This window comes from Chiloscyllium plagiosum, unplaced genomic scaffold (genome assembly GCF_037043375.1).
Source record: "Chiloscyllium plagiosum isolate Xiang-an unplaced genomic scaffold, Cpla_swu_hap1 HiC_scaffold_10, whole genome shotgun sequence".
Taxonomy (NCBI): domain Eukaryota; kingdom Metazoa; phylum Chordata; class Chondrichthyes; order Orectolobiformes; family Hemiscylliidae; genus Chiloscyllium; species Chiloscyllium plagiosum.
Window position 1 is genome coordinate 47,546,480 of NW_028270148.1, and position 14,604 is coordinate 47,561,083.

Below are 14,604 nucleotides of genomic sequence, written 5' to 3' on the forward strand. Positions count from 1 at the left end.
CATTCTCCTACATTTACCCCTTCACCTAACACTACGGGCAATTTACCATGGCCAATTCACCTAACCTGCACATTTTTGGACTGTGGGAGGAAACCGGAGCAAACCCACACAGACACGGGGAGAATGTGCAAACTTCCACACAGACAGTTGCCTGAGGCGGGAATTGAACCCGGTTCTCTGGTGCTGTTAAGTCTAACAGAGAATAATTACTTAACAAATATTTATAACTCCTTTCTCTAACCTACCTTTTACCTTCCCCTTTACAATACTAGTCCGGTAAAACCCCTAATTAAGATTTACTGAAAAATTCAAATTTCAAAACCAGCCAGCTGTCAAATATTCTCTTTGTATCTTCCTCTGTAGATTTTTTCTCCAGTTTAGGGTTGACTTTTTTTTTCTCTGTGCAAACTCCTTCTCTCAAAAGGTACCTCTCATAGAGTTCCGACTAGCAGCCTACATCTGTTGGTATTTTGGCAGTTCTCCTCCAACTGTCCAATTTTCCCCATTCTTATACCCCAAAGCATTGGATCATTTCATTTGTCTTAATATTGTCAAAATACTAAATTCAAACTTGGAGTTTGGTATTTTGGGGCATAATTTAAACTGATTGGCCAAATTTTGAACTTGTTTTGTTGTCTCCAGGCAACCCAGCTAATCTAGCAGTTCAACCAAATGTTACATTGGTACCTTATTCGGAACACTTGATGCTGTGTCAGATAGTTCTGCTGGCTTTTACATCTCTTAAAAGTACAGTACCCCTTAGACCTTCATAACAGTTTGTACATACTAATGGACTCACACATTCCTGCCTCCTTCCTTACATGGTTAGCTGTTGGGAGACTACAAACATCACTGACATCACACTTTCAGTGGGGGTGAATAGAGATACAATACTGCCATGCTACGAGGACCATTGTAGAACAAAGCTTAAAATGAGGTTATGATGCCTTGACAGCACTGCATCATAATGGTGTGCTGTGCTCTTCGTAACTGAAACCAATAAAGAGGTTTCCTGAATTCAGATGAAATGAGGGATTGACAACAAACAAGGATCAGAACATTGCACAGGAGGGATAATGAAAGCCCTGTCAGAGCTATGCATCATCAAGCATGAGAAGCCAGACCTAATTGAAATCTTTAAGAATGAATGAGTTGGATTGGACATGCTTTTATTGTTTCACTTTCTGTAGGTTATGTGACAAATAATCTCTGATCAATGTTTACTTTGCAATATGAATACATGTGTTGTATCTTCAGCTGATCCCACCTATAAATATCAAGTCCTCTTCACGGTTCAGCAAAAAGCAGCAGTGAAATAGGGCAGTTACATCATATGGGGTTTGAAGTTAGGCTGCTTTTAAGGTTTCAGTCAGAAAATAGTATCCAATTGTTATGCTGTGAAGACTGCCATAATAGGCAGGAGATTGGAGACAATCCTGAGGCACCTTCTTTTCACTTGCTCAGCCTTCAATGTTTCAGCGTTCACATAGATTGCTCAATTGTCAAAAATGCTTGAACACCCTACAGGACAGTACTTAACCTGACTGAGACAGCAATTTGTGCAGCTATTCTCGGCAGGCCACTGTGTTAAGAGGGAGATTAGGGGTATGAACTTCCCATTGTACACCTCTTAGCATTGAATGATAGTACACCCCATTGAAAAGCTGGAAGATGGAATGAAACATTGTTCCCAGAGATGTTTGGAATTATCACTGATTTCATTCACTTACTCTCAAGGTGGGTGTAAGTATGGACTATCTTTGCAGGGTAGGACCTACACAATGTTTTTAAACTCACTGAGACTAAAATAACAGTATACATCCCTTGAAGAAGGCAGAAAAAGAAAAACTCAAGGTCACCAAGAAGAGTCAGCCTGATACTTTGAGGTTAGGAGAGGGAAAAGATTGGCAACTTAATGTTCCAGGACTTAGATATTTTTGGGTGAGATAGAGAGGAATATAAAAGAGGTAGAGGAGTTGCATTACTGATAAGGGAGAATATCTGAGGGAAGTACTGAGGGAGGCCACCTTAGAAGGTTCATCCAGCAGGACCATGCGGGTAGAGCTTAGGAATAGGAAGGATGTGATCACGTTAATGGGATTGTACGACATGTACTACATCATCAGGTGATAGAGGAAACAGATGTGTTGGCAGATTGTAGAAAAATGAAAAAATAGGGTTATTGTGTGGGCGATTTTAACTTCCCTATATTGACTGAGACTTGATTAGTGCCGGGGTTTGGAATTTGTTAGGTATGTCCAGAATGATTTTTGAAAGGACATTGAACTAGTCCAACTAGGTAAGAGGCCATACTATATATTATATCAGGGAATAAGCCCAACCAGGTGATGGAAGTTACAGTGTGGGGAGCATTTCAGGAGCAGTGACCATAATTCTGTAAGTTTAAGTTACTTATGGATAAGGACAAAAGTAGTCCTTGCATAGCAGTACTAAACTGGAGAAAGGCTAACTATCACAATACAGATCGGAACGTAGATTGGGGGTGACTGTTAATCTACATCTGGCATGTGGAAATCTTTTAAAGGGCAGTTGTTGAGAATTCAGCTCCAGTCTTTTCCTGTGAAAAAGGATTAGGATGAAAAGATTCAGGGACCTTGGATAACAAGAGATTTTGAGAGCTTAGTTTAAAAGAAAAATGAGGCATACATAAAGTCTAGGAAACTGAAGACAGACAGAGCCCTCAAAGAGTAGAAGGATAGCAGGACAGAACTCAACAAGGAATCAGGAGGGCTAAAAGGGCCACATAATGACTTTAGCAAACTCGATTAAGTAAAATCCCAAGATGTTCTATACACATACAAGGAGCAAGAGGGTAGTTAAGAAAAGGGTTGGTCCATTGAAGGATAAATGGCATAATTTATGCATGGAGCTAGAGAAAGTGGGTAAGATCTTTAACGAGTACCTTATATTGGTGTTCACAAAGGTGGACATGAAGAGTCTTGAGATATATTCTACGGCATATCAATTTGAAAAAGGAGGTGTTGGATGTTTCAAAAAGCATTATATAGATAAGTCTCTGGGACCTGATGTTATCTATCCCAGAATACTGAGGAAGATGAGGGAGGAAATTGCTGGAACCTTTTATGAAATCTCTGTATTCCCTTTAATCACAGACAAGGTCCCAGAGGATTGAAGAATATCCAGCATTGTTATGAGATGGGCAATAGGGATAATCTGGGAAATTACAAGCCAGTGAGCCTTATATCAGTGGTAGGGAAATTACTGGAGAAGTTCCTTAGGAATAGGATTTACTCACATTTGAAAAAAATATAGACTTATTAGCAATAGGCAGCATGGCTTTGTGCAGGGAAGATTATGTCACACACAGTTAATTGCATTTTTTGAGGAAGGAACAAAGATGATTAATGAGAAAAGGGTGGTAGATGATGTTTTCTGGACTCTAGCAAGGTCTTTGACAAGGTCCGTCATGGTAGGCAGATACCAAATGTGAAGTCACATGGGATCCGAGGTAATCTGGTAAGATGAATGCAGAACTATCTTAGTCATAGAAGATTGAGCTGGCAGCAGCAGGCTATTTTTCTGACTGGAGATCTGTGATCAGTGGTGTTCCACAGTGATCAGTGTTGGGATCCCTGTTGCTTGTAATATATATAAATGATTTAGAGGAGAACGTAGGTGGCCTGATTAGTAATTTTGTGGATGACATAATGATTGGAGGAGTTGTGGATAGTTAGATTTCCAGAGGATACAGCAGGATTTTGATAGGCTGGTGACTTGGGTTTAGAAATGGCAGATGGAATTTAATCCAGACAAATGCAAGGTGATGCATTTTGAATGATCTAATACAGGATAGAAATATACAGTAAATGGCATCAATATACAGAGGGATCTAGATGTACAGTTCCACAGTTTCCTGAAAGTGGCAATATAAGTGGATAAGATCAAGAAAACATAAGACATGCTTGCCTTCATCAATCAGGGCATAGAGATTAAAAGTTGCCAAGTCATATTGCAGCTGTACAGAACTTCTGTTAGGCCACATTTGGAATACTGTGTACAGTTCTGAACACTACACTACCAGAAACTGTGGAGGCTTTGAGAGAGACAAGAAATGGTTTACCACTATGTCGCCTGGTTTGGAGAGTATTAACTATGAAGAAATATTAGACAGATTTGGTTTGTTTTCACTTGATCTTGAAAGAATGGGGGACCTGCTAGGAGTTTACAAAGTTATAAGAGGCATGGATAGAATGGAGAGTCAGAGTCTTTTCCCCAGTGGAGAAACGTGAATTATTAGGAAACATAGGTTTAAAGTAAAAGGAGATAAGTTTAAAGGAAATGTGAGAGGTGAGTTTTGTTACACAGTGCCTGATGTACACTGCAAGAGGAGATGGTGGAAGGGGATACAATAGCAACATTGAAGAGGCATCTTGACAGATATATAAAAAGGCAGGGAAAGGAGGGATACGAATCGCGGAGAGGCAAAAGATTTTTAGTTAGAAAGGCATACATTAGCACAGTCTTGGTGGGCCAAAGGGCCTGTTTCTGTGTTGTACTGTTATCTGTGCTTTGTTCTCTTTGTTCTTTGTTGTCCACATTAAAGTGCAATGCCTTGGCTGCAATCATCAAGGATCCATGGCATTGGAAGCTATCTGCAGTCAATACATTAGTTGCTTGTGAGAAAGGATCAATGTTTGCCCATTGAAATGTTTTTCATCCTTTGGAGGTCTAATGAGGCTGCTCATTTCTCACAATGGTGTGACTTCACTAGAGCTGCAAGGAGATGAGAGCATTTTACAGTGTAAGCAAACATATATTTACAAAAGGACTGAATTATTTACTTAAGTGTCACCTGTACTAGCAATGTGCACGCAGTAGGCTTTTTTTTTCTTTCCCTCTGACTATGTCGAAGTGAGTCCTTACCTTTATAGCAAGAGTGAGAGAAGCCTGCTCTGTAGTTGGTCTTGTTGGTCTAGAAGAATTGACAGTTCATCTCAAGGAGGATTGGATAGAGGGCCCAGCATAATTGAGAGTGAATTACCCAGACACAAGGTCATTCTACTTATCTTCTATTTCTGTTGACTTTGGAATGATGGCAGGGGTGGGGTTTGGGGGTGGGTGGGAGGCGGGGGTAGAAGGGCTAAGTACCTCTGGAGTGTTTTCAGATGTCCCCAACAGCTTCAAGGGCACTGTTGGGGACATCACGCCCCCCGGTGCCTTTTTTAAAAATTAATTCATGGGATGAGGGCGTCACTGGCCAAGCCAGCATTTATTGCCCATCCCTAATTGCTCAGTGGGCAGATGAAAATCAACTACATTGCTGTGGGTCTGGAGTCACATGTAGGCCAGACCAGGTAAGGATGGCAGTTTCTTTCCCGGAAGGACATTAGTGAACCAAATGGTTTTTTTTTTCACTCATTGACAATGGATTCACAATTATCATTAGACTCTTATTTCCAGATTTTAACAATCCAGTGATAATACCACTAACTAAGCCATTGCCACCACAATGCCTGCGAATACCACCTTGTCCCCCGACAAGAAGAGTCACCTGGACTGAGGTCGAGGTCCCTCATCCCCCTCTCGGCTTGCATTGACGCTGAGCACCTACAGCTGGTGAGGTGGAGTTCATGTCTGTGCACACTGAGCAATTCTGCTGAACCTGGGTATCAAAGGTGGCCACTGACTTATCCATGGTGCAAGTCAGATGCACACATGCCGAAGCAGCATGCCCACTGCATTGATAATGAAAGACTGTGTCCTTTAATCCAGGTTTCTGATTACCTCTGATAAATCTGTCTGATGTTTATGAGCCTTTCTATGCATTTTGATAAAGTAATTAATGGCTAAGACCATGGAGATTATTTTCTACCCAGGGCCGAGCATATGGCTGGTCTCTGACAGTCTCTGAATGCCAAATAACTCGGCCATTTCTTCATCAAGTAGTTGTCGAGGTGCATCAGTGTTGTGCTCATGAGATCGTTCTCCTGAGTTTAATCCAAAAGGGGACCCACCGAAATGTAAGTCTCTGAACTGGTACAGGATATTGGTGAAACCCTTGTTGGTGCATTTTCTGAGTGGATCCTTCCTCAGAGGTGGAGATGGAGCTAAAGGTCTCTGGTGTAACCTCTTTATATTTGGTTTGCTAGGTTCCACTTGTGAATGCGTATGAGAGAAGTAGTTGTGGAAAAGGGCTAAAAGAATGTTTGAGATAATAATGAATTAGCATTGGCATTAATGGGAGAATGGCACAGCAGAGGACAGCACAATGAAGCTCATTTATTGATTTCTCACAGGTCTTCATATTTCCATCTGAATAGTCACCCTTTTCTCCTGACCCTTCCAACATGTTTTTCTTCATATGGGTGAGGACCTTAATGTCAGCCATAGCACTGTTGGTCTTCATCCTCCCTGTCCAGTTGTGAGACATGTTTTCTGCAATGATACAGAGGGAAGGATTGAGTGTGAAGAAAGTGCATGGAAAAGGTATTAGTGGAGATACAGAGTTAGAAGTGGTGAGTAATAGGAAATGCAAAGGGCAGGAAGAGTTAGTAGTTTGAGAAGATCAGGTGAGTGAGAGCCATTAATTGGATATGCTACATGTAATTGCATGATTTGTAGTACATGAGACTTGGCATAAGGTATTTGCAATGGCCGAGTTAGAATGAGTAACGACCATGTGTGTGTGAGAATGAAGGAAGAAGGTGGTGGCAAGTACTCTTACAGAGCACAGAAGATCACTCACCTTCTTCCTTCACTGATGGACATTTCTTTTAGCCCAAGAAATCACAATGGCTTGGGCTGCTATTTTGATCCAGGCTGGCTGTATCTAGTGCCATGGCCTCCTTTGCCAGAAAGCAGGAAAAAGCACTGGTCTACATTTGGCAATCCTGTCCATGAGCACCTCTATCTCTGAAGGTAAACCAAGGAGATAACTTGCCCTGTCCTTTGGGATAAGAGTGCAGGACCAGTGTATGAAGGGCAGTTTCTGGTTTACAGTGATTGAGGTGCTGTGGGCTGGGGTTTATATGTGAAGCCAGTTGTGTGAACCGGCAGTAGTGAGTACATCCGCCATGCGATTCCAGGAGTGAGATGCGTAGAGTCTGGTTACATGATCAATGGACTGAACAGCAGAAGATAGCATGAGAAAAGTCAACACAGGTCATGATAGACCGCCCACCATGAACCTCTGCAAAAAAAACATTGCCAATAAAATGTGAATATACAGCCAAGAGAATGTCTTTCAAATTTAATTGCCATTTCCTTTTTATCCAATAAGAATAGGTAGCAAATTCTCTCTCGGGTTGACTACTTTCTGCAAAATGATTCGAGTCAGTACCATTTCAGAGAAGTTACAAAAATTCATATGATTGATTTTTGTTTAGCCGATGTCAAACATAATTCAATAGCAGATTTTTAAAATCTCAATAAAAAACATTAAATGTCATAATTTATTTATCAAAGTATCACCAAGATTTTTACAAATTAGTAGCTGTCTTTGCATAGTGCATTTAAATCAATGAATCTATCTCTAAAATTATTTATAGAATCTACATTTGATACTTGTTACATTTTTTTACCTATGCTCTAAACCTATCATTCCTGGCAGCCACACCGGCTATGATGTCTCAAAATAAACTGCAAGATTTGCATACATTTCCACACTTGTCACTACTGAATAGGTATCCAAATCTTCATTATTCCTGTGGCATAAACAGCCATGTTTCCAACTCCCTATTTATACAGTTTTATTTACACTGAAGCCAAATTTATATAATTAAACATTTAAATTTATTACATTTAAAGCTTAAGTCCAAGTATAATCAAAAACTATTTGGCCACAGTTTCTGATCCAACCTCCTGTTTATGCACCATAATTTAGACCTGGCATTTGTCTATCCATACTGGAGCCCCAGCTTTTCAAGTCTGTGCCCACCCCCAATCACTCAATTCTGATCTCTACCCTGCATTTCTCTCCCACATTTGCTAACTGTTTAGCAATGCTTCCTTGAAACTGCAGTGTCACACATCAGCCAAAAAGTTCCTATGTAGGCCACAAAATAAAGTTGAGTAAAGGGGCCTTTTGAATTATTAGTCTCAGTACAAGAAAGAAAGAGAGCATTGTTCTTCACTCGATGTTTGTTTCATTACCCTGGTCATCATTCCCATTCCTATTTATACTTGACCCTTTCTGATGAAAGCTCATTTGTCCATACCCTACTTTTGGTCATTATCTAATAGCTTGCCATCAATAAGCTTGGAGACATAAATATTTATTTGGAAAAATATTTCAATTATATTGTTAGAAGTACGAATTGTCGCAGGTAGACAGGGTTGTGAAAAAGACACTTAGTACACTTGCCTTTATTGGTCAGTGAATTGAGTATAGGAGTTAGGATGTCATGTTGCAGCTATGCAGGACATGGGTTAGGAGAATTTTGGAATACTGCGATCAGTTCTAGTCTCCTTGCTAAAGGAAAATGTTGTTAAACTTGAAAGTGTTCAGAAAAGATTTACAAGGATATTGCTGGAGTTGGAGGATTTGAGCGACAGGGAGAGGCTGAATTGGCTGGTGCTGTTTTCTCTGGAGCATTGGAGGCTGAGGGGTGACCCTGTGGATGTTTATAAAATCATGAGTGTTGTGGATAGGATGAATAGCCAAAGTATTTTTCCCAGGTTAGGAGAGTCCAAAACTAGATGGCATTGGTATCACGTGAGAGGGGAAAATTGTAAAAGGGACCTAAAGGGCAACGTTGTCATGCAGAGGGTGGTGCGTGTATGGAATGAGATGCTAGAGGAATTGGTTGAGGCTGGTACAATTACAATATTTAAAAGACATCTGGATGGGTACATGAATAGGAAGGGTTTAGAGGGATATGGGCCAAATGCTGGCAAATGGGACTAGATTAATTTAGAATATCCGGTCAGCATGGATGATTTGGATCTAAGGGTCTGGTTCCATGCTGAACAACTCTATGACTTTATGACTTAGACCTGCATTTTTGCCAAGTTGCAAGTTGCTGAAGATCGCCAGTTTATGGAGTTTTCAAACTAAATTCAACATCCACTGTTTCAGCTTTGGTGGGAGGGGGTAGAAAAATGGCAGGATATATTTCACACATCTGCAGTTCATAGAAGCAGTAGTATGTCGAAAAGTACAATTGCCTTGACTCAGAAGCAATTTTCATCATTCAGGTTTTTAAACACAATGCTTGGGCTTTTTGCATTTGAAAAAAAATTTAAACTTTGCTGAATTGTTTGGAGAGATCCAGGTACCCCTTTAGGATTATTAACAGTAGACATCAATAAGTATACAAGATGGATAAGGCTAATAGAAATTGTTATTATGTACTTTAAATTATTTGTCTTTTAAATTTTCTAAATAAGGCTTTGGTGACCTTCAGTTCAAAAGCAAGTCAGTGCCTGCAATTTCAATAGATTTTTCCTGATATACGGTTAAGTGTTATCATTGTTTTTTGAGTGTAAGTTTTATACCACCTTCATGATTAATCATGAGGGCTTTTGGGTGTGTGAAAGGAGCAAAGGTTGCCATTGAGAATATGAAGAGCCATTGGATGTTGATGAGGATATCAGGTGAAAGAGTTGGCATGTATGGGACATGGGGAGTGTGTAGGGTATGAGGTATGAATTCCAAAAGGCCTTACCATTTTTATTATAACTGGTCCAAAGTCCTAGAATACGAGGAGGGTTTTTTTAAACAGCCTGTTCGGTGCTTGATACCTCTGTTTCCATGGGAGTGGGCACGACTCCAGTTAATACTGAACCCCAAAACCCCAGAAAATTCAAACCATTCAAGGGAATTTCTTCTGAGTCAAGTTTGCAGAAACAGATATTTTCTCAGCTCTATGCAAATAACTTAAAAAGGAAAACCCTTAGTGCTGGAAAGTCAGATTTCCTCAACCTTGTCTGGGATGATAATAGGGAAGATTGCACAGGGGAATGGAGAAAAGCGTATGGATGTGTGAAAATAGAAGAAAACAGGATTACTCAGGACAACAATCAGGTAGAACAAAACAGATAGAGTGAAAGAGGTTTACAGCACAGAGTAAGATCCTTCCATCTAGTGAGTCCACACTGGTAAAAAAAAAACAAACTATTCTCATCCCATTTTCTAGCATTTAGTCTTTTGCAAGTGTACATCTAAATATTTCTTAAGAGTTATGAGGGTTTCTGCATCTACCACCTTTACAGGTGGTGAGTTCAGGTTTCCCACTATCCTCTGAGTGAAAAACGCTTTCCCCATATCCCCTCCAAGTCTCCTGCCCCTTGCCTGAAATTTATGCCCAAGTCATTGATCCCTTCACCAAGGGGGAAAGTTCCTTCCTGTCTACTCTATCTATGCCCCTCAGAATTTTAAAAGGGATGAGGTACGAACTAGATAGGACTGTGGGATGGGAGGCAACATTGGAGAAAAGAAGGTTTAGGGGTGACTTGATAGAGGTGTACAAGATGATTAGGGGTTTAGATAGGGTTGACCATGAGAACTTTTTTCCACGTATGGAGTCAGCTATTACGAGGGGGCATAGCTTTAAATTAAGGGGTGGTAGGTATAGGACAGATGTTAGGGGTAGATTCTTTACTCAGCGAGTCGTGAGTTCATGGAATGCCCTGCCAGTAGCAGTGGTGGACTCTCCCTCTTTATGGGCATTTAAGCGGGCATTGGATAGGCATATGGAGGATAGTGGGCTAGTGTAGGTTAGGTGGGCTTGGATCGGTGCAATATCGAGGGCCAAAGGGCCTGTACTGCGCTGTATTTTTCTATGTTCTATTTGAGCAAGGAAGAGAATACATGCATACAACTAATAGTTTGAAAGAAAATACAGGAAGAAAGACAGAGACAGACTGAAAGATATGCAGGAAAGGAAAAAATAAAAATACAGAGTAATTTGTGGCTGGCTGCCACTATATAAACGTCCCTTAGTCATGTCAACTATGACTAGCTGGTGATTCAGAGGCAGCTGCTACGAAGAAATAGATGGCGCACTTACCATGGGAAAGAGATGCAGAACAGACTATTAGCTTTGTGAATCTTGGGGGCTTCATGCCAACAGTTAACTAATATAGGCAGTCAATAATTTGAGAGCAATTTTTTGATAGTTTATTGAATTTGTTAAGAAACAGTTTAGACCTGATACATTATTTAATTAGATAAAGAAAGCATACAATGAGACAATTGGAGATGGTTCGTGGATACCAGAAGACAGACAGCCTGTTGGTATGGAATGTGTTGGTCTTGGTAAAGTTATTAAGACAGCATCCTCTTCTCTTGCTGAAGTGTTAGAGGACTCTTCCCTGGGTTTTTATCCTTTTTCCCTGGTCCATCTTCCATCTGGAGAAGACAGTAGTCTGAGGATCACCTGATGAGGACTGTTATCTAAAAGAACCACCTGATGAGAACTGTTTGATGATGACTGCTGCAAACAAGGATGGCCTAATGAAGACAGCCTCTGCCCTCTGCTCCTGAGCACTTGTGAATATACCCTAATTCTAAGGGCAGGTAATTTACTATATGCCAATCTATTATTTGAATTGGCCAATGACAAAAGGACTTATAACATCAGATGATCAATTCCCTCTTACACCCTTTCATTGAAGATAATATTTCATTCCTTCCAAGAATAAAACCTGTTTATTTGCAAAATCATTGCACTCATAATAGATATTGTGATGCCAGATAGATCCTTTACTTAAATGAGCAGAAGGCTAGTTCCTAGAGTAACACAGTTAAATATGGTCTCATGCGACACAGGAAATACTGATTATGGAACACTGAGCGGACACAGGTATAAAGGGGATCCCAGTTTCCAACAGCTTGTCTGGAAATTGGTGGGCATCAGAAAGCTGAAGTAGAAAATGGTTCCAGAACATGCTACATACTAACAAATGCAGAAAATGAGTGCATATTCCATTTGTGGTACAGAGGAGATCAAAACATTCTCCCACAGAGGCAGTCAATTGCTTTTGTTTACATTAGGTTGGCGTGGAGTTGTAGGTATAACAGCAGAAAATATATATCAATGGGTGGCAGAAAACAATTTGTGCAAGAGCCAAATGGTGTACCAAGGACAATGATGTGCCATCAAGAAAACAGGACTCACCCATGATATATTTTGAGGATATAAAATAACTTGAAAACAGATAAAAATATAAATATAAAACTTAAAAGTGAAAATAATAAATGACAACATGAAGAATATGGCACTTAACAAACAAAAAGCAACATGGATGACATGGAAACAGGTTCAGAATATAAATTGCTCCACAGAGTCATCCAGTGGCTAGAGATTGCAACTGTAAACAGCGGAAAAAGTTGTTAAATCCATGTGTGCTATCATTATAAAATAGAGCTATTGTGTAATACAGTGGTATGTGACAGGAAGAATAGTGATTCTTTTAATTGAGTTATGATGAAGGATCGCTAGACTGAGAACATTAGCTCTATGCTTCTCCCTCTCTACAGATGCTGCGAGACCTGCTGAGATTCTCCAGCACTTTCTGTTTTTGTTGCCTTTAATATTAAATAGTTAATATTAAACACCAATTCCACTAGGACGTATTAGCTGGTGTGAGGTTTGGAAGAGGATCAGTGATTTTGTGTCAAAATGCAGTGGTGGTAGGAATGACACAACAGTAGTACATCTTGATTTTATTCAGATTCTATACACCTGGGGTAGGTAGGGTTAAAATCACCTGTCTACTGTTTCTCTCAGTCTCTGACATACAAACATATTTACATATGTAGCCAATCTCCCTGTTTAGAAATATAGTCAAATAAATGTTACCTGAATAAGGTATTTCTCCCCAGGATTTCCATTAAATAATTTTTATAAAAAGGACATCCAACCACATAGTTCGAAGGAATTGAATAAAAAAATAAGAAATCGGGCTGGTAAATGCTACTGCTTTAGAAAGTGCATACACTGTAAATGCTCAAACTGCTGCAACTTCTACTTGTTGCTGATGTCCAAGCTCAGGATTTTGAGAAATGATGATACCTTGAAGTGAAAACAATAATGAGGATGACCGAAGAAGCAAAAGACAACCAATTTCGCTTTAAACCTTTATTTCAAGTAATAGAAATTTCAGTTACGGGGAGAAAAAAGATATTTTTTGTTATAAATTGCTTCATCAGTTCAGTTCTTCCTTTCTTCTTATGGCCAATTCAGCTAACTAGTCATTCAGAATTGGTTGTTTTAGAAATCCTTGTCTTTAAAAAAAAGAAATTTTGCGGGGGAGTTAATCCCAGTTCCTTGGTCAACAGTTATTCTCAAACAGCATCACAAAAACAGATGATCTAATCATGACATTATTTGTGGGAGATTGCTGTGTGTAAATTTGTTCTCACGTTCCTTTGTTATGTCAGTGACTGCATTTCAAAATACCTTATTGGCTGTAAGGTGCTTTGGGGGATCCTGAGGTTTGGAATGGAACTATAATTCAAGACTTTCTTTCCTTTCATTGGCAGATAATTTTAATAATATATTCTCTGGCATCAATAATCCCATGATGGTTGCTGACTGTACATGCTCACTGCCAATTATTTCCAACTGTGCATATGTACATACGTGTGCAATATTAAACTGACTTTTAAAACTAAAAATTCTACTTTGTTTAACACTTCAAACATTTTGTTATATCATATAATCTCTTTCATTTCAACTCCAGGAATTTGTTAGGCATTTTTCACTGTTTTTAACATTATATTTATGAGAAGTATCACTGTTAATATGCACACTCCTGGGTTTCAATAAGTGCAATCTTTATTTTTAGAGTTTCTTCTATTTTGATTTGTATTTTCCTACTCCTTCAGACAAATTTAAAAGTCTGGTACTGGCTTCTAATGGCTTCAGGTGTTGTTCATTTGGAAGGAGGTCCATGGACATGCCTTTTATACAACTCAATTGTATGTTTTCCATTACTTTACTCGTAGTACATCAGAGATTTCATTGTTTTGTAACAATTGATGTGTTTTGATATGTGCAATAGGTTATCAGTGTCACTGATTGACAATGGCTGTATAAGTTAATTTTTGTGTTTATGGCATTTTGGGATTTTAAAGTATGTGTTTGATATTTAATTCCACACTTCTGTTTCTTTTTGTATGAGGACTACAAATTTTTCATGAAACTAGGGCACAGAAATAGGCCATTCAATCCAATGGACATCTATCAATGTTGCTGCAGTACAGTAACCACTTCTCCACCTAAAGCCAACAACTTTCTATTCCTTTCTCCCTTATATATTTACCTAGTCTCCTTTTAGCACAATTCATGAAATTTATTTCACTACTCCTTAGGGTAGTGAATTCATCATATTAACTCCTCTCTGAATAAAGATATTTCATCTGAAATGCCTAGATTGGATTAATGACTCTTTTATATGATTCCTACTTTTGGTTTCTCCACAAGTGGAAACATTTTCTCAATATCTACTCTATGAAGTCATAGAGTCATAGAGATGTACAGCATGGAAACAGATCCTTAGGTCCAGTTCATCCATGCCAGGTCTTTTTGGAAGCCTATTGGATGCTTCCATCATATCTTTCTTTGTAAAAAGAATCATGAGTTGATCAATTTTTCCAATAGGCATGATCAAAGTCAT

General features: G+C 39.3%; 1 protein-coding gene across 3 annotated transcripts in view; it reads right to left on the bottom strand.

Moving 5' to 3' along the window:
* The window catches only part of spata17 (spermatogenesis associated 17), a 346,047-nt gene that overhangs the window by 230,325 nt on the left and 101,118 nt on the right, over positions 1–14,604 (bottom strand). Inside the window, exon 8 of one of the 3 annotated variants that reach the window (XM_087991319.1) lies at positions 11,095–11,332. The exons of the other annotated variants lie outside the window; for them this stretch is intronic. Coding sequence (XP_087847445.1) covers positions 11,249–11,332 — 84 coding nt within the window. The 3' untranslated portion in view covers positions 11,095–11,248. Of the gene's footprint in view, positions 1–11,094; positions 11,333–14,604 lie in introns of those variants that run through there. 3 annotated transcript variants of the gene reach the window in all.